Source organism: Canis aureus, chromosome 31 (assembly GCF_053574225.1).
Source record: "Canis aureus isolate CA01 chromosome 31, VMU_Caureus_v.1.0, whole genome shotgun sequence".
In the NCBI taxonomy this organism is placed as follows: domain Eukaryota; kingdom Metazoa; phylum Chordata; class Mammalia; order Carnivora; family Canidae; genus Canis; species Canis aureus.
The window spans coordinates 12668260-12688906 of record NC_135641.1 but is presented as its reverse complement, the minus strand read 5'-3'; the positions used below and the strand labels follow the sequence as shown (position 1 = coordinate 12688906).

The 20647-nt window shown below is 47.8% G+C and overlaps 1 protein-coding gene across 3 annotated transcripts in view; it reads left to right on the top strand.

Annotated features, from left to right (window-relative positions):
• The first annotated feature begins 4154 nt into the window (after nucleotides 1-4154).
• ICE1 (interactor of little elongation complex ELL subunit 1) overlaps nucleotides 4155-20647 on the top strand; it is a 58335-nt gene continuing 41842 nt past the window's right edge. For 2 of the 3 annotated variants that reach the window (XM_077879633.1, XM_077879632.1), the window contains exons 1-4: nucleotides 4165-4477; nucleotides 16910-16968; nucleotides 17626-17654; nucleotides 20255-20279. In XM_077879633.1, coding sequence (XP_077735759.1) covers nucleotides 4394-4477; nucleotides 16910-16968; nucleotides 17626-17654; nucleotides 20255-20279 — 197 coding nt within the window. In that variant the 5' untranslated portion in view covers nucleotides 4165-4393. Of the gene's footprint in view, nucleotides 4478-16909; nucleotides 16969-17625; nucleotides 17655-20254; nucleotides 20280-20647 lie in introns of all 3 variants that reach the window. The other variant, XM_077879634.1, reaches the window with a different exon arrangement.

The following is a 20647-nucleotide window of genomic DNA, read 5'->3' as shown; positions in this document are numbered from 1 at the left end:
TCTCAGATGCCAGCGGGAGGGGTCGGGGAGATAGAGGCACAGGTGGGCTCTGGCCTCCAGCATCTCCAGCCCTCCCCCCCCCCTCCCCCCCGGAAAAGGCTCCAGGGCTGGGCTGGGAGGAGAGGCAATGAGGCGATGAGGAGACAGCTTGTGGCTGGTTCTGCTGTGACTCGGGTTTCACGACCTGCTCAGGTCAGAGGACGAGCTGCACAGACGGGCTACTGAGGGGAGTCCCTGCTTGCAGCCCTGCGGGGACCTCCCATCCCGCGAGAAGCTCCTACCGCCCCTCAGGCTGCAGGTAACAAGGGAAGAGGATGGGGTGAGCAAACTGTGGACACTCGGAGGACGTGCCGCCCGAGCTCCAACTCAGGCATCCGAGGAGGGGGGACTGCTGGGTTGGCCTGGGTCTCTGCGTTCGGACGCGGGGTCCCGTGTCAGTCTGGTTCTGCAAATGTCAGAGAAACTGGGGATAAAATCAGATGTGGCCTGGGGCACAGCAAGGATGAGAGACCCGGACAGGACCCAGAATTCAACGGGAGGAGAGGGGAGGCGGAGGCGGACCAGTGCCCTGCTCTCCACAGGGCCTGCCGGACCCCAGCGGGCAAGGTGGCCACGTGGCTCCACGGTCCCAGTATCACAGTGCAGGGTATGCAAGGGGGGGACAGGCTCAGTGCCTTGGGGTGCATCTCTGTTCCCACCGGCAGGTGGTGGAGAGCCTGGGCGGGTCTTAGGAGCCAGGCCGCTGCTGCGGACGCTCAACCAGAATGTAGTTGCAAGCTAGTTGCAGGGGTGCCAGGGAGGTCTCGAATCCCTCAGAGAAACTGAAATACTTCCCTGAGCAGTGGACCCCAGGATGGGGCGAGGGCAGCCCCTCTCCAGCTGAGCTTCTCCTGAGGGGGGTGTGTGGGAGCCACGTTTTATTTCCAGCTGTCTGCTTCCACTCTGCCTCGGCCCTGGGCATCTCGAACACCTGCTAGGCATCTTACGTGCCTCCTGGCCGTTCTCTTGGGGCCCGGACAGCTTCCACCGGGACGCCTGCAGGATCTAGTGCACAGAATACCCTCACTTTTGTCCAAAGCCGACATGTGGCTTGCTTCTGGTGTGCCCCACCCCACTCCCCACGGCCTCAGGCATCTCCCACCACTGGCCTTCCCGGGTTCCCACTGAGTCACGCCAGGGCACATGTCTAGCTTGGAGCCGCTCACCCCACACTTCTTCCCCCTCCTCCCTCTCCTGCCCTCTTCTTTAGGAGGGGTGGGCTGCACTGTGCACACCAACGCTCCCTAACAGAATCCTGTCTCCCTCGCCTCTCCGAGACTGCTACCTCCCTTCTCCAGATCCCAGAAGCCACAGGAAGCATTTCACGCGACAAGCTGTTACAGCTGCTTGGTGATCACAAAATACCCTACAAGGGAAGTGAACGTGTGCTCCCGAAGAGGGTCACACAACTGTGAGAGTCCTTTAAAATTGTGCTTCATCCTTAACAGTCACACCGGTTTTGTGCTCTATTGCAGATGCTTGTTGTAGGAAATGGATTCTTCTGCTTTCTGAGTGAGCTCCATCCTCCCTAAAGTCCATTTGTGTCCAACACACAGGGAAAGACTGGCATCCTGTGGCCATTTGTTACATTACATCGCAGGTCTGGAAACGCACAGGACTTCATCAGATTCTGACTCCATAAAATGTATAGAGGAGTTTTAAAATAAATAATGCAACATAGTTTATTTTTATTATGGAAAGTGCATCAAATGAGAGGAAGGCGCTTCATGAAGCAAAACACAGGAACTTCTAGGCAACAAATCGTTTTCCATTCTGAGTATGTATGATGGTAATCTCCTTGGCCTCTGGACCAGATCTATTAACTGTTTCAGTGGAAGCACGTATTAATAAATTAAATCATCAGTTCATGTCACATCTTAGTTATGTGACATCCTAAAGCTTTAGGTTGGAGAAATTACTGAGAGAGCACCTGGGAGGTCCTGAAGCAAAACCTGAGATTTTTAGGGTCTGATCTCTGAACTGTGGACTGGACTCCACAGGGAGTCCCCACATCAGAAGCCCGAATCTAGACTTCTCTCCAGGTGTGAGGACACAGGCAGAAAAATGCAACGTTTTTCTTGGAAGTCTGATGAGAAAAATGATTTTTTTGAAAAAACTGAAAACTCCAAACCAAAACACCACAAACTACTTTTGTGAGTAGGCTAAGGATACATTTGTTTTCCAAGATGGATGATGCCATCAATAACTTGTTACTTAACTACTCTGCCTAGTAGGTGCCTTGCACCTGGCCCCGTCCTGGTCACTTTTCACTTGAACGGCAGCTAATCCTCTGTAAGACAACAGCAGCTCAAATTGGACACTTGCTGGACTTTAAAGCCAGGTGTGTGGTTCCAAATGGACCGTTCACCACTGTCTGCGGTATAGACACCTGCTTGTTTCCATCACAATGAGGAACAGCTGTGGCTCCCCACGTGGGAAAGGGGGAAACCTAGTTTTCAGCGCTCCTTGCTCAGTGGCCCACCTCAACTCCCGTTATACCTATAACGTATGTCTTTGTACAGTCTGCAACGTAAGAATGAATTTCACGTTTTTTGTTTTTTTTTAAAGACTTTTCAAGTAACCTCGGCATCCAACCTGGGGCTTGAACTCAGGACCTCCAGATCAAGTGTCACCCGCTCCACTGATCGAGGGGGGGGGGGCGGGGGGGCAGGTTTTGTTCTTAAAAGTGGTTCTTCACAAACCAAAACTATCGACAAATATGCGCAGAGATCTGTAGGGCCCCCAAATCCTAAAATCATCACCACGCGGCTCTTTACAGAGTTTGCTTGCCCTGCGTTACACATAGATTTTTGCTTCTTTCTCTCAATGTCTGCAGCACTGGCTCGAGAAAGGTCGTGGTAGAAACAAATGCACTTTCATCCTTGAACGCGGGCGCGGATTCTTCTTGACCTTCAGTTACTCGCAGCAAACTTGGTTGACTCGGACATTCACTGAGCAGCTACTGTGCACGGCCCTTCACAAGGTTTAAAAGGAAAACGGAGAGGTCCGAGAAGACGTGACCATCACTGTGATCCAAGTCAAGAGGTGGGGGTCGCAAACGATCAGTGCGGAAAAGGCGGGTGTCACGTAGGGTGGAGGCGGCCGGCGGGCGGCGGCGGAGGGAGCCGGGAGGAGGCCGTCCAGACCCGGGCGCAGGCGGCGGCGACCAGGCCGGGAGGGCAGAGGAGGGCAGAGGAGGGCAGAGGAGGGCTCCAGCCGTGCTGGGGGGGGGGGGGGACGAACTACTGATCTGGACAAAACCTCCAGTTATTTGGGGAACCTTGAATCACAGGGCAGTTCCCCTGGAAATCTACGTGTTTGGGATCAGAATCCGGAGACGGGGGGTGGCCGGGCCTCCTAGAGGGTCCCGCGCGGCCCAGGCACACGCCGCTCCTTGCCCCCGCCGGTACCGGGTCCCCCGGTCCCCCGGTCCCCCGACCCGGACCCGTCGCTCCGCAGCCCGAGCCCAGCGCTCTGGAAGGAGCCGGCGGGCGGGACGCCAGGGATCTGGACCTTACACGGCGGCGCGGGGCAGGGCGGGCGAGCGCGCGGTCCTCGGAGGGGGGCGGGGGCGGGGGCGGGTGACGGGAGAAGCCCCGCGCGCTCCGGGGGGTCGCGCCCGAGCCGCCCCGGCGGCGCTGGTTTCCTCCCCGGTCCCGAGGCGCGCATGCGGCCTGGAGGTGTCCGGCCGCCCCACGGCGCGCGGCAAGGACCGCGGGGGCGGCGCGCCGCGGTCTCCAGGCCCCTCCGGGACCCGCCGGACTGGCGCGGAGCGGTTCCCTCCGGTCACAAGTCGCACACCTGCCCGCCGGGTGCGGGTCCTTCCGGGCCGGCGGGCGCCCGAGTGACGTCACCCAAGGTCCCCGCCCCCTGGCCGGCGGCTGTGGGTGTCTATGGAAAGTCTGTCACACCCAAGCCGGCAACGGAAGAGTCGCCGCCCAGACAGCACAAGGGGTGCACCTTCGAGGCTGTCGGGCTCCCGGACTCGTCCCGGGCGGGCGCCTCTCCGGCCGTCCCGGCCCGGCTCCCCTGCCCATTCCGCTCAGGCGGCGCCGCGGGCAGCCCCGGGCCGCGGCGGGGGGCGGGGCGAGCTAGGGCGGGGCGGGGTCCTGGCTGGGCGGTGTCGCGCTCGGGGGCCGCGCCGGGTCGCATTTCTCTCCAGTGCCCGAGGCGGCTCCGGTCGGGAGAGCCTTTCGCCACCTCCACGGGGACCTCTGTGCACGGATGGACCCGCCCGGACCCGGCGGGAAGCGGCCTGGCAGGCGGCGGCCCCGGCAGCGTCAGCAGAGGGAGGACAGGGCCGAGGCCGCGGGTCCCTGAGGCGCGCGGGCCCACGGGGCCCGGCGTTGGCACCATGATGCCGGGCGAGACCCACTCGGCGGCGCCCGGGACGGCGGCGGACCTGTCGCGGTGTCAGGGCTGCGCGTCCCTGCAGCAGGTGCGGGCCTCCCCGGGCCGGGCGCGGGGCTGGGGGTCCGGCGCCGCGGCGGAAGCCCCCTCCTCCGCTCCCGCTCCCCGTTTCTGCGGCTGTTTGGGGAAACGCCTCCTTTGCTTTATTCGGGCGTGCGGCCCGGGAAGCCTCTGCCGGGATGCAGTGGTGCGGGGGGGCGCGCGAGCGGGCGCTGGGGGCCCTTCCTTGACGTACCCAGCCCCGGGGCTCCCCGGCGTGACGGGCCAAATGCCGGGGGAAGCTGCCCCTCTCTGCGACCTTTTTTAGTGCCCTGGCTCATCCGGAGATATTTGCCTGGAGGCGCGAGTGCAGGTTGGCTGGGAGGGCCACTCATCAATGAAAGGCTTGCGGTTCCCGCAAGTTTCTAGCCGCAGAATGGACCGTTGTGTGCAGCACGGAAGAGGCGTTGCTGCCGTCTGGCTCCAGGTCCTGCGAGGTAGAGGGGATAGGCCCAGGGTCTCGTTGCCGTCGGGAGTCTCTTAACCTCCAGGGTCGGTGCCTTTGACGGCAAAGAGGGACATAGCCCTGCCTGCAGGAGTGCATTCAATTATCGCCCTTTCTGCCCAGTGGTCCGGGCAGCAGGGTCACAGGGGTGAACAGAGTGGATGATCTGCTCCTGAAAGTCAGACACGTGTGCAAATAAGACCTTAGAAGATTTTAAGTATTCCAGAGAAAGTAGAGGAGGAGTTGGAATGGGGGTCTTGGCTTTTGGGATATTCTGGGGGGACGGGAGGTGGGGAGAGCTGAATGTTGAGCACAAGAGGTGTGGGAGGACCTCCCTCCACGGACGGATTAACAGGTGGGACCCTTATGGGGTGAGGAGAAGCAGAACAGTGTGGGGTTGGTGTGAGCAGGGTGCAGAGGGGAGGGTGGCTGCCTCGATGGGACCAGAAAGGGATGTAGGCCATACACACCATCAAAATATGCTGGGTGGGCTTTTGTTTAAGTGCATTGTCTGTGAACTGATCCCAGGTGTTCTCAGTGTTGAGAGCGGGGGACATAGAAAGGGAGTCACGCACCGGCACCCTGGATGGAAGGGAACTGGTGGTAGAACTGTCCGGGCTGCGCTGTATATGCATCTGTAATATGCTTTTACTCTTTTCCCTCAAGACCCCAGGAACATGAGTGAAGTTCTCCTGAATCTGTAATAAGATTATTCTTTGTGCCAGTCTCATCCAACAAGTATTTGTAGGTCACCTGCTGTGTTTGAAGCAGTGTGATTATAGCAGCAGGAAAAGAGGCAAGCATCCTTGATCTCTTGGAGCTTCCATTTTAGGAGGTGGGAGGAAGAGACAGAGGAAACAAGTCACATGAGAAGATGATAAATATGTCAGAAATTGACCGAATAAGGTGTCAAGAACAAATGGGCAAGGAAGGGGCCACCGGCTGGTGGAATCTATGCAGGAAGTCCTGGGAAGGCCTTTCTGAAAAGGTTATATTTGAGCAAAAGGGGTGAGAGAATAAGCTCTGGAGATACCTTGGGAGCAGAGCATCGCATACAGTAGGTGTGGAGCCTGACATGGGCTTGCTGAGTGTGCTTGGGCAAAGCACGGTGGCCAGTGTAGATGTCTTAGTCTCTTCTGGGCTGCTGTAACAAAATGTCATAGACTGGGTGGCTTATGAGTCCTAGGAACTTATTCCTCCTAGTTCTGTTGACTGGGAAGTCCTAGATCCAAGCACAGGCAGATCTGGCATCTCAGGAGGGCTGGGTTCCTAGTTTGTGACTGTCTGGCCCTGTCCTCCCCTGGTGGAAGGGGGAAAGTGAGCTCTGGGGGGGGGGGGGGGGGTCTTTTGTAAAGAGCCCAAATCCCATTCATGAGGGCTCTGCCCTCATGACCTAATCCCCTCCCAAAGGTGTCACACTTTTGTTGTTGGCCGCCCACATGGGATTAGGTTTAAATATACAAATTTGGGGAGGGAGCACAAAAACAATTTCTAGCAGTCAGGAAGTCTGAAGAAATCAGAATGAGAAGGGTCTGAGGTGTGGGCCCTTAGAGACCACTGCAAATGATTTGGCTTTTACTCTGCAAAGGAGTGTGAGCTGTCAGAGGCTTTTGTGAAGAATAACTGGCGTGAATTATGCTTTTCAGTTGGGAATCTGGTCTTTCTCCGAAAACCTGGCCTACCCATGGTAGTCCTCATCTCAGCTAAAAGTAGCCACTGCAACTCTGGTTGTTTAGGCCAGAAACTAGGTGTCATCCTTGGTGCCTGTCTTTCTCTCACATCCTGCGTCCAGTCTGTCCGCTGATTCCCTTGACTTCACCTTCCCTATCCACCCCTCCTCACTCTTGCCCGCTGCTTCCAGCCTTGTGTGAACCTGTGTGATCTCTGGCCTAGGGATTCATGCTTCAGCCTCCAGAGAACTCCCCCTCTCTTCCACCGTTGCTGCAGTCTTGCTATTGGTTCTCAGAATAGCAGTAGGAGGAATCCTGTTAGATCCTTCGGCCAGGCGTATGTAGGTTTGTTCCACGAGGGGCAAGATTATTAGGATGGGGGCTTGTGGTCTATTCACAGGTCTTCCTCTACACTTGTAGGGCACGAGCAGCGCAGGCAGCAGTAGAGGAATGGGCCTGGCTGTGATCCAGGGAAACTGGATTTACAAAAGCAGGGCCTGCCTTCGCAGACCTCTTCCCTAGGTCAGGACACTCCACTGCATTTGGGCTTTTGCCTGGAACGTTTTTTAGGGGAAGAGAATAATTACTTAGGTGTAGAGTCTTGAACAAGTCTTTAATTTTGCAAAGGAATGCTGGAAAAATAGGTTTGTGGCACATTATTGAAGATCTTGAATAGTAACCCCCTTCAAGTTTTATAGTTTTGTCAGAAGGAGTAGAGAAAGGTTTTGCACAATTACCAGCGGTGTTTTTGGTAAAAATAGCAGGTGGCGGTGTACAGGTTGGATGAGAGGAGTGCATCTAGCTCTGGAACCTTATTTTATTAATGCACGCTCGTGATAACAAAAGTCTGGGTGAAACAAAGCTTCCTGGGAATGGGAATAAAAAAGCAAAAGGGTCCAGATATGAGAAGCTACAAAGCGGATTTCAGGTCAGGGGAAGAAAAGATCCAGAGATTAAAACCAGAGTGTCTGAGAACTGGTAGAGGAAAGAGAAATAGAAACCAAGACATAAGAGGTGTTGGAAATGTGGGATTGAAGTTCTAGAATGAGGTCAGAACTGGGACTTGGGAGCTGCTTTCACATTGTGGAGCACGAGGCTTCCAGAGCACCTGATATCCTGCTCTGAGAAGACAGAGCAGGCCAGGGTAGGTCGGAGCGGGGTTCCTTGTAAGAAGTTTGTTTTGGAGGGGGGAGATAGATGGTGATAGGAGAATGAGGGAGCACGATCTGTCACTTGAAGAGATTTTGAGAAGCTTTGTGACACGTCCTGAGACTAGGTGCTGGCACTAGCAGTCGGTGAGGGAAAAGCTGCTGGCTGCTGACGGAAGGCGGGCATGGAATGGTGGGTGAGAAAGGGAAACATAAACAAGAACCCCAGGAAGTGAGGGCGGGAAAGATCGAGAACAGGGAGCAGGTGGAGATCTGTCATTCGGGGTACGTCCCTCCCCTAGGAGAGGCTACCAGGTTCCCTCCTGGAGGGACACTGGTGCCAGGGAGACTAGGGGGTGCCCTGCACAGAGACAGTGGGCCCCTGGGTGGTTTTGTCAGGCACTTGGTATCTGGCTGGAAACGGGCAGGCTCGCTGCAGGCGTCTCCCAGTTGTTGCGGCTGCACTGGGCCTGGTTCTGAACCACAGCGGGAAGCTGGCTCTGTCCCGAGCGGAGCCGTCCTTTCCTTGTGCTGGAAACCTTTTCCCTGCCCTCTTTGTTTCAGTGTTGCTGTGATGATGGTCACTCCATTTGGAAGCATGTGAATTAACTCCATGCTAGGCACCCTTTGTTTTGTCGTCCCGCAGCTCACCTGTTGTTAGCCACCCACATGGTGGCGATGGTTGGTCACTGAGCTCCAGCCCCGGGTCCCTGTGGCTGCTGGACTTGAGTAGTCACAGCAGAGCAGCGTGGGTTCTTCTGCGGTGGCGGAGTGCACTTGCATGCTGCTTGTGCTGGGTTGTTTTAAGTCTGCTGGCATGAGTTGCTCCATTCTGGTGGAGGAGAGGCCTTTTCTTCATGAGTTTGCTTCACTGCAGAGCACAACAGTTTAACCTTTGGGCATCCTGGTGAGAGTTGAGAGCACGTGGTTATACCCTTGACCTTGTGCCACTAGAGTAGATTCAGGGTACGTGGTGTTTGGCCATCCTTGGTGCAGACTTGAGCCTGCTACTCAACTCGTGTAGGCCTCCCCCCTGCTACTTGCCAGGGGTCGGAATTTCATCATTTGGACCCTGAACTGTGATTTTTCCTAGATGAACTGACTTGTAAATTATTCTATTAAAAGAAGGCTCACAAAGTTGTAATCCATTCGGTGAGCAGACATTTTCTGAGCATCACCGGGTCTAGGATGCCATGGCTTGTTTTGGAGTATAGTCAGGAAAGGCTTGGTGCACTTGTTCTAGTTGGGGTTCCAGATAGTGAGGAAGCTACCACAGAAGAAGCCTGTCAGTGAGTACTGTGCTGGGGGGTGTACAGGGTAGGCGGAGAGCATCTACGAGGAGCAGGGAATGAGTTGAGGTCTGAAGGATGATTCTTAGTCGAGTAAGAGGGAAGAGATGGAGGGAGTGTGTAGTGGACCGGCGGGCACCGTGTGTGGAGATCAGTGTGGGAAAAGGTGGTTTGTGATGGATGAAGCACGAAGTGTGAGGTCAGGGCAGCTGAAGACGAGGCGCGAGACTGGGGCCTGCCTTCCCAGGAGGCAGAGCCACTCAGCTTGTTTGGTGGGGAAGTGCCCTGATTGGCCTTGGAGTAGGGGGAGCATTCCTGCCTTCCTGCCTTGTTCCAGTCCACTCTGTGCCAGAGGACATCACATGGGGGTCCTTGCTACTGCTCAGGAGACACAGCTCTTATGCAGATCAGTGTAGACTTTACATAAGAGCACTGAATAAAAAGTTAAGTAGGAGGAGGAAATGTGGCATATCAAAGAGGATTCAAGCTGAACAGTGAGCCAGATCATCCCCAGCAGAGCAATTAATGGGATTAGCATGATCTTTAAAAATAATTTCTTTTGAAAGAACTTAGGACTTAAAAGAAAGTCGCCAGAACAGTACCAAGAACTCTGGTATTCTCTTTAGCCCATTCACTGGGTGTTCAGACGTTTCCTCGTTTGCGTGGTCATTGGTACCCACACACTTTCTGTGCCCTGCAACACTGCAGGGCTTGTTTCCCCGAAATCTGACCCATTATCTGACAGAATGAGCCCGCAGTGCTCCAGCCTGGACCTTAGTTAGCATTGGTGCAGCCAGTCCCTCCCATCCTTGGGCCCTTCAGATTTTGCTTAGAGGCTCAGGAATCCCGCTTGCTTTGCTGGTTCCTGGTCCAGTTGACGAAGTGTGTTGTAGAGCACTGTCAGTACTTCTAGCCTCCTCCAATTGAGTCTCTCTTTGCCTTTCACGTACCTGAAAGCTTAAAGAGCACAGCTTTGGCTTCTCATTGGCAGGGTCTGGAAACACTCTGGGGATCACACTGTATCAAAGAGCCCAAAACCCACCCCAGCCTCAGTGTCATCCTACTCTCCAGGTGGCTTATCACAGCAAGAGCATACATGCAAAATCAGCCAGGAGCAAAGGCCACGTGGTGGTGCCCTGAGGAAACCCAGTGAGGGTGACTGGACTCACTGAAGTTCTCCAGCAGCGGCTGTGACATGGTACAGTGTCTACTGGGGCACTGGTCTCATGCATATGCCTACCTAGCACATACCCAAACTCCAGATGCTCAGAAGGAAAGCAAGTTTGAGCATAAACCACATTGTGTAGTTAAGCATAGGGAGTCATTCTTGGCATTAAAAGAATGATGGGAACCCTCCAGAAATGCAAGTGCCCAGACATCACCAGGGGCCTACTCTGCTAGCAGGCCTTTCCAGACACAGCATCTCAGACCTGTATGGGCACCTTGAGGGTTGAGGGAGTGCTCTGGCCACCTCAGGAGTAGAGGCCAGAGACACTGCCAAACATTTGCACAGTGCCTAGGACAGCCACCACAAACAATCCTCCAGCCCATAGTGTTAGTGTTGAGGTTGACTTGGGCCCTGTACTTATCTGCTGTGATTGTACATGGTGTACTGACTCCTTAGTATTGCTGTTTCTCCAGATGCTCTGTCATCCCGTCTCCCCACCTCCGCCCCGGGAGCACTGGCTTGCCCCTCTGCCCCCTTGGTGCCCTGTGTGCTCAGCCCCTGTGTTGATTCCACCTCTTGGAGAAGGGAGGGGAGATAAGCACAGACTGGATTTCTTTTATTTTCCTCAAGTGCTAAATGTTGGCAGGGACATTCGGAGGATGTTGTGTGGATGACATGAAAATGGTGTGCTTTGGAGAAGGAGCAAACGGAGTAAAATGTAAAAGTAGCAGAACGTACTACTCTGGGAATATATTAGTGAACAAATGAACAAGTACAAAGTACAGGTTGAGGGACTATGCCAGGAGCCAGAGAAAAAGCGAGATGGTGTTGAGTGGGGAGGGCTGGGAAGAGGCCTGAGCGTGGCAGTAGCGGTAGCAGTGGGCATTCCAGATGAGCGTGACTGCTGGGAGAGAAGTCAGGGGAAGCAGGTCCTTGGGAGCTCTTCTGGACAGGTGTGTCCTGCACCTTGCTTCCTCCTGGAGGCTGGACAGCACTGGGGCACAGTGTGTACCCAGAGACGCACATTGGTCCCTGAGACCCAGCCTGCTGCATGCTCATGCTTCCGAGGTACGTTCAAGATGGTTGCAACCACCGCAAGCAACATTCAGACCAGATTGGAGAAAACCAAGAGGCCAAGTTATTAGGATGCTGTGGTATTTGCCCGAAATTGAGCTCTGAGAAAGAAGTCAGGGCCTTGAATGCTGTAGGAAGCCAAGACGTCGTCTGAACTTAGTCTTTTGGCTTTTCCTGCGTAATGCTATGTTTTGTGGTCTTGAATTCTTTCTCAGACATACATGAATACAGTTTAGAGAGGTAGCTAGATGTACGGGACGTGGTGAGCCAGCCCTTGGCCCCCAGCCCCACTTCTCCCTTCCCACTTTTAATGGTTTGCACTCTGTGTTTTTTAATGAACTCTGATGTCGTTAAATAATAGACTTCTGTTGCTGCTTCTTGCTTTTCAATGTAGGGCATATTGTTCAATTTCTGACTTTGGAAGGTGAACTGAGCTGTCCTACATTGTAACCCCAGCCGTCTGGAGCCTCCCTTAATGGCTCCCTCAGTCTTCTCGGCCTACATAGGATTTGCATTAAGTCATTCCTCAAAGTGGACATTGTCCTGACTCTATATGCTATTCAGAGCTATACTCTGGATAAATTATACTTACTTTTCCTTATGTGTTTTCTTCTTTCCACTGTTGAATGATGATATCTGTAATTCAACTTGCTCATCTTGAAAAGATTAAGGACTATTTACCATATGCCAGGGACTGGGTCAAACCCTTCCTGTGGCTCATCTTATTTACTCCTGATAGCTGACCAGCTGTGCCCCTCCCAGCGCTTCAGTCTCTTTATCTGTGGAATTGGAAAGGATCTTGAGGCAAGGGGAGGCTAAACATATGCCCAAGTTTCACTCAGCCAGAAAGAGGTGGGACAAGAATTTGAATCCAACTGTGTGTGACTCTAGAGTCAGGTTTCTGGAATGTCTCTTGTGTAGTACTTTATGTTACAGAATGACATCTGAAAGCAAGGTGGAGATGAGGCCCACTAGCAAAGAACTGGAAAGAGGATGGGGAAAAAAGGGAAGAATCACTTATATTTAAAAAATAATTTTAAATGCATGGTGAACACCAACTACATTTACTTGGAGTTCTCTGTCAGAAATGTCATCTCTCTCTCTCTCTCTCTCTCTCTCTCTTTTTAATATTTTATTTATTCATGAGAGAGACAGAGAGAATGGCAGAGAAACAGGCAGAGGGAGAAGCAGGCTCCATGCAGGGAGCCCGATACGGGACTCTATTCCGGGACTCCAGGATCACGCCCTGGGCCAAAGGCAGGCGCCAAACCACTGAGCCACCCAGGTGTCCCAGAAATGTCATCTTAATGCTTTCATTCTACCAGATATTTCTGTCAGTTTCTTCTTAAGGGAAAAGAAATTCCCTCCTCCTCAGCCTTTGGACCTGCTCTGTTCTGGGCACAGCTGCCTTCCTGGATTCCCATTTCCTCTGTCTTGTGTGCCATATCATTTGTCTGGGTTTACTCCATGGTTTTGGTGAAACATGTTCACATCCTCCAGGATTTTCCTATTAAGGCTGTCTGGGAAGTAAATTCATAGAAATTCTGGAGATAAAATGGCTGTTTTACCATCTCAGTTGATTGGTGCCTTGTACAGAATTTTACCATGGAAATTACTTTGCTTGAAAATTTTGAAGACTTGCTTTCTAGGTCTCTAGGTTATTGTTGAAAGCTGAAGCCATTCTGATGCCACATTCTTTGTATATGAGTTGCTCGGTTTTATTTTTCTCTTGGGGTTCCTGTAGGATCTTTGCTTGTCTCTGATGCTCTGAAATTTGGTGCCGATATTCCGTGGTTTGGAGTCTGTTTCTGTTTGTGTGCTGGGACTTTTAGTTTGGAAACTTCTGGTTTCAATTCTGAGATTTCTTCTTGAATATCACAATTTCTTTGGTTATCTGTGTGTCTTTTCTATGGCTCTCTGTCTGGAACTCTTATTGCTGGGCACGTGAGATCTTGCACTGATACTCCAATTGTTTTTATTTTTCTTTGTTCTTTCTCATGTCTGTTTTGCTTTATTTGAGAAACTTTTTTTTCCCCAGTTTTATCATCAAACCTTTTGAGGTTTTTATTTTGTTTTCCTGTTTTTAATTTAGTTCTGACAGTTTTATTGAGATGTAATACACATACCATAAAATTCATCCTTTTTATGTGTACAATTCAGTGGTTTTTAGTTCACAGTTACGCAACTCTGTCATCACTTTGTAAGACACATTCATCCCGCCCCCCCCCCCATGCCCCTGCCAAGAACCCTCTTAGGCATTAGCCATCATTTCCATCCACCCACCCCACCCCCCCTCCGCCCCGCCCCGTCCCTGGCAACCAACCACTAACCTCCTCTGTCTCTGGATTTGCCTGTGATGGACAATTCATATGAGTGGACTCATACAGCATGTAGCCTTTTGTGACCAGCCTCTTGCATGTATGTGATATTTCCCAGGTTTAGCCTTGTCATGCAGGTGTCATTTATTTGTTTTCATTGCTGAGATCAAATGGTATGGCTGTGTGACATCTCCTTTATCCATGCATCATTTGGTGCATGTTTAGCTTATTTCTACTTTTTGGCTAGTGTGGATAGTGCCGTAAATCGCAGAGTTCGAATTTGGCATGGACGTGTGTTTTCAGGTCTCTTGGGCAGAGACCGAGGAGTGGCATTGCTGGATAACATGGTGAACTGTGTTTGACACTTGGAGGAATTGCCAAACTGCTGTCCACAACAGCTGCTACATGTCGTACTCCAACACAGAACCCGAGGCTCCAGTTTCTCCCATCCTCACTGACACTTGTCTGTCGTTGTGACTTCAGCCATCCTAATGGGTCTGTCTTTAATTTTTAAGAGCTTTAAAAAGAAATTTCTTGGAACTCTGTATATTCCTTTTAAAAGTACTGTTGTTTCATGAACATAACATCATTTATCTCTGATCATACTAATATTTTTGAAGTTTTCTTCTCAGTTTTTGTTTACTCCAACTTGCTATGTCTTGTTTTGGTGTCTCTTTCATGTTACAGGCTTCTCTCTGATGTGTGGAAATCCATGGTTGTTCCTATTAAAACTGTTGGCTACTGTGCTGGCTGGAAATGCTGAGTGTGCAGGGCTTCTGGACCCTGAGCTTCATGCAGGTCTGGTGGGTCATTTATTTGAAGGCTGTCTTGTGCCAGTGCTGGTTAGATGTCCTCTGAGAAAGCGCTTTTAGTCTCCCGCTTGGAGGGCAATGGACTGGCTGTGACAGTCTGAGAGCCAGTGGGGACAAGCAGGTGGTCAGGGTCAGGTCAGTATTGTAGGAGGTGCTTTGTCCCTTTTTTTTGGCACAATATTTGCAGTGTCCCAGGCAGAGGATTCTTCAGACAGCAAAGCTTTTGCTGGATGGTGGCATGGCAGAGAGGTAGGAAGTTGAGGAATTCATGCTTTTAAAAAAGCTTGCAACTAGTTCTCATTTTGGTGTCACCCTGCTCTCTTCCTGTCTCAGAGCACCTGGTGTCACAGATTCCCCCCTTTCCCACCTCTCCTGCTTTCTTGAGCCTAAGTCAGTATTCTCAAATCTGCTTTCCAGTTTCCATTTGTCCTTTATTCTGCTCTCATCTTTGTGGGTTTTGCCTTTGGGGCAAAAGTTCCTTGGCTTTAGTATTAGGTGGCTTTTAGGGAGGGAAGAAAAGCAGTTGCATTATTTACCCTCTGTGCCCAGAAATCTATTGTTATGTGGAATTTATTTTGTACGTGATGATTATTTTTTAATGTGGAAAGCAAAAATATACATTGAACACAAATATGGAATGGTCCACTCATTGCCCTTTTGACTTAGAATGTTCAGAGTCTCTACTATATACTATACCAGAATGATTAAAGATGTAAATATAAAAAATGAAAGCATGAAAGTACTAAAAGAATGTATAGAAGAATCCTTTTATTTTAGCATCTTGGGTGGGATAGAATTTTCTAAATATATCAGGAAACCAAAGTTGTTTTTTTAAAAAAAACTGACAGATTCAGCTCTGAATATTTAAAGCTTCTGCGTGCCTCTGTGGTTATATTTTAGTGATCAGTTGACATACTGTATGTATGTATTTGTAACTTTTAATGAAATGTTACTTTTGCTCAAATATCTCAGGTATAAGAAAGTGCCACCACACCAGTGGTTAAGGACCACACAGTGTTAAGGAGCTATTAATAAGAGAAAAACTGTGAATGGCAAGAGATTTCTCAGTAATACTCATAAAGAAATTTAAATGGAAAAATAGGCCTTTAAGATTTTTCAAAGCTCATAACTATCACCAATGCAGGAAGCCTATTTGGACTTGATCCTAAGGAAAGATAGAAGGATCTCACAGGAATGGGCAGGGATAGTCATGGGGTTGCTGTTGGAATCAGAAAGAACCTGAATGGCCTTCAGTGGTGAGTTGGTGGAATGAGCACATCCAGATATCCTTTACTTATGCAGGAACAGTTCTGGAAGGAGATACTCAAAGAGGAATACTGATTGGTGGTGGGAATATAAGAAAACAAAGGCTTTTTTTTTTTTTTTTTAAGATTTCATTTATATTTTGGAGAGAGAAAGAGGGCACACATGTAGGAGATGGGACTCTGAGCTGACCTCAGAGCCTGACTCAGGCTCAGTCCCATGACCCTGAGATGAGAAACACCAGTCGAAACCAAGAGTTGGGCACTCAAACAACTGAGCCACCCAGGCATCCCAAATTAAGACTTTTTGTTTATGTATTTCAGTGTGTACCCTTTTTTATTTTAACATGTTACATGTATGACTGCAAAGAAGATGCACAGACTACTATATAGGGAAATACTTCTAAAATTCTGTCATTTGGATTATCTAGAAAAAGGTGTTTGGGAATAATCAATGTGAAAAATAAGTTCTTTTGAAGTATTTACTAATGAAATATGGAGATGTTAGGGTAAAAAAATCACTTAAAAAATACCTGTTTTTAAGTCTTAGGAACATCTTGAGCAGTGTAATTAATGATGTTTTGCCTGTTGGATTGATAGCAGTAATTTAAAGCCAGATTTGTAGTTGGTCCCTAAAACATATAGATCTTTATGAAGACCAACTACAAATATATTTTGTATATATATGTATATTATGTATCTTATAGATCTATATATTTAGGTCTCTAAAATATATAGATCTTTATAAAGATCTATATAAAATAGATTTTTCATTGAATTTCATCCTTATTTTAGTATTCCCATTTGTTCTTCCCATGTTATTTTTATTTTTTGCTCTTTTTATAATTTATGTGACTTTCTGATTGTCTTAAATCCTTTCAGAGACAATTTTGAGTGAGTCATAGACTGAAGATTACTAGTAATTAGTGAACTAAAATAGTGAATATGTATCAGATTTTCACTGATTAATAAGAGCACTCGTCAGAATGTCTGTACACCCCCCTTGCTGTCAGAGAGAGGGTCATCTACCTAAAGAAAGATTCAGAGTTAGAGCATGGGTTCAAGATCACACAGAGTAGGTCAGTGTTTCTATGTAACATAAATAATATCTTTATGTATTTCTGTGTTTACATGAGAGTAAATATGTTCATGTTTTATAGTAAGTCACATATTACAGAAAATGTCATTCATATTACAAAAACAAGTAGCTGACTATAGCTTTTTTTTTCTTTCAGAATTTAAACGAGTATGTTGAAGCACTAATTACTTTGAAGCAGAAAATTATTAATACAGAGTGAGTATGTTTTCATGTGTTTTGTTGAACTTCATGAACCTGATAGACAAGCCAGAGCAGGTGGTGCTGGGTCCCTGGGCCCAGAGAGTTTCCATCCTCCCCGGGGCCTTGGGCTGTGGGTCACAGTGGAGCCCCTTATGGCAAGCCTGAGGAGTAGGAAGTGACTCTGGTAGAGCGGGTCCTCACTGGGGACCCTGGGCTGTGGGTCACGGTGGAGCCTGTTACGGCAAGCCCAAGGGGTGGGTGGTGACTCTGGTGTAGAACGGGTCCTCACCTGGGACCCTGAACTGTGGGTTGTGGTTGAGCCTCTTCCGGCAAGCCCAGGGGATGGGTGGTGACTCTGGTAGAGCAAACATTTTTTTAAAGCTGTTTTCTATCTTTAAAGCCTTCTGAGCTTTGGGACTGGGCCTCAGATTCCTTCACAGTATTTCATAGCCATCGTACGAGCTCTTCTTTTGTGTTTCTAAAGTTCATACATCATTGCAGTGCTTTTAAAGAATTGAAGGTGATACATACATGTGTGTATACATATTTAATTAATTAAACATAATTTGTTGCAGGAAACCTTGGAAGACAGGTGCCTAGCGTATTTTGAAATGTGATTTTAACAGTATTTTCTAGATCAAGAAAGTAATGTCATTCTTTTCTTTGTTGCAGTAATTTATTAACAGAATATCAGAAGAAATGTGATGATATCCTTTTACTATGAGTTTGTAAAGGTACTTGTCTTTAGCTTCTTAAAGAGCTGTAGGAATGTTCAGTTATTGTTAGGAAGGGAGTGTTTCCAGACTCTGAGGAAGGAACCCTCCTGAGCAGTGCAGCGGGCGAGTCTTTTCCTGTGAGTATGTGTTTAATGATGAAGAATGCTGGTTTCTGTTCTAGAATATTCTGTTTTTATCACTGGTTTTGGTTTTTTAGGGCCTCCTGATGTTGTAAGGGGTAGGTCTTTTTCATCTGTACTGAGGATGTGACATATGTTCTGCAGGTTTAGGAATAAAATGAAGCTGAACATGATACTATGAGAATTTTTTGGAATTTCTGTAAGATCTGCAATGTAGGGAATATTCAGAACATAGGAAAAGTGACTTGTTAATTAGCTTTATGATTTGTAGAGAATGGATATATATCTCCTTAATCATAGAGTGATTTTGTATTTATAAGACAAGTTTGGTCAGCATTTGTCCAATAACCATTCAGAGCACCTGTAGTGTAGTTGGCCTTTGCTGAGATATTTTATTGGTAGTGTGAAAACTGTGTGTGTGATTGACTTTTCTGCATTTCCTGGTGAAAACACTGCCCATGAATGAAATCCCCCATGAAAATTAGTTCAGGTGTACTTTTAGGGATTCACTGAAGTGCAGCTTCAGCTTTGGTCTTGGGACAGAGGCTGTTCTCCAACTATGGCAGGAACACGAGGCCTGCTTTGGTAGTATTTCTGGCATTCCCTCAGCTTACCCATGATCACTGATGATTTGTCTGTGTTGGAACCGTTATGTCTAAGTTGCGTGATTAGAGTAATAAAATCAAGGCATAAGGCCTAGATTTGTTTTTAGTACTGAATTTCCACATTTAAAAAAATGTACATCTGTGAAAATCCCCCCTCGTACTTCATCTGTTGAAACTCTGTTTAACCATAAATGTATATTATCACAAGAGTGATATCTTTGATTATGAAAACTGTACAGAAATAGTTGTTAATTAAGTACCTTTAATTATCTAGATAGGAAATAGGCAGTAAATTCCAGTATTAGGAGAATATACTTTTCCTTTTTGGGATAAACTTTTTGAGGTAATTACACATGTAATCTAGTGGGGTAAGTGATTTACTTCTTAAAAATTTATAAAATTATTAGAATAGTTTATTAAAAATTGGTAAACCTTGGGATTCTTCTGGAATACCCATTCTGTGACATAGTAATCTTCTTCAGCCTCACCTACAAGTAAATATTCTTTTAAAAAACAACAACAACAAAACATATGATATTTGCCCCCAGTACGTATTTTTTGTACCTTAGGTGTACAATGGTTTGCTCTTACAACCCAGGGTGCTAATGTTGCAGGCTTAAAAGGCTTTGTTATGTAAGTGAATTTTTTTTTTTGTTTTTATTTTTTTAAGATTTTATTATTTTATTTATTTGAGATTTTATTTATTCATGAGAGACACACAGAGAGAGGCAGAGACATAGGCAGAGGGAGAAGCAGAGAGCCCGATGTAGGGACTCTATTCTGGTTCTCCAGAATCACACTCTAGGTGGAAGGCAGACGCTTAACCACTGAGCCACCCAGGCATCCCAAGATTTTATTACTTTAGAGAGAGAGAGAGTGAGCGCACATAAGCAGGGGCAGAGGGAGAGGAAGAATCTCAGGCTGACTCCCCACTAAGCATGGAGCCCCACCTAAGGCTCTATCCCAGACCCTGACATGACCTGAGCCGAATCAAGAGTCAGATGCTTAATTGATGGAGCCAGGCAGGCCCCTTGATTTGGTACCTTTTTGTGTAATTCTGACTGTTCTGTCATTTCCTTTTTTGGAAGGACAGGTAATTTTATTTCATCAGGTATTTTTGAACCAATCTTTTTTGCAAAGACTGATAACTTAGGGTGAATATAGTCCTTAATGTGGAGAGAAGTCTGTATTCTGACAGGGGAGGATGGAGGCATGTTGCTATAGACATTTGCCACCTCATGGTATAAGCATAGAAACTTCTAGGAGGTGACACTTAAAGAGATCATTGTTTTGCTGTCCTAGAACATTTCATTGGCATGATGAATTGAGAAATGAAGTTATATTGTGTAAACTGTAAAAGCTAGAGGTCGTCTAGGTTTAATGTTCTCCCTATATTTCTTTTCCCGTTATTCATTGAGCATAGTGGTATATGGTTCTCATAGGTACCTAACTCTTGTTTGCTGGAATTATGCTCTGGACTATTTGAGAAATTCAGGATAGGTTGTTTGGGGATTTTGTTATTTATAGGATCCAAGGTAGTATTCATTTGTTGGATTTTGCTTTGTGTTTATTCTTAGAATTCAGTATTAATCATCGAGGTAATTGAATACCTATTTTAATTTAGACAAGTAGATACTTTGACGTTCGGTACATGTTATGGTAAATTGAGTAACTTAGTGAAAGTTTTATCACTATGTTATAAATGGACCTTGGAATATTGTTTTCTAGGAATTGTGATCTTGCATGTATATACGTTGAACAGAGATTATTACAGGTAATTTTAAAGTGAGTTTAATCTTCAGACAAGTATCAGACAAAACTGAGAGTTTTCTTTAACAAGTTTTACAGCTGCAGTTTGCCAGAAGGTAAGCTATCTGTCTTCATAATTGTTTTGGGGGTAGATATTTATCAGGCTAGGTTTTGAAACAGACTCAATCATAGTGCCACTTAGGATTGACTCATTATGTAGAATGTTACTTTGATGGTCATAATAAGAGAAGATTTACATTTTCCTTACTATTAAATTATCCAAATGAATTTCTTACCAAGGTCTTAAATTACAGCCTGGTATTTTCACTACTTTTACTGATGATGTTGCCATTGAAATGAAGCTTACTGTTAATCAAATGATTGTTGTCTATGTGAATTGGACTGTTTAATAATGTGGTTATCTTGTGTATTTTAAACAGTTTAAAGTGGAGTGAAAATTTAGCAGTGTTTCATATTCTGAATA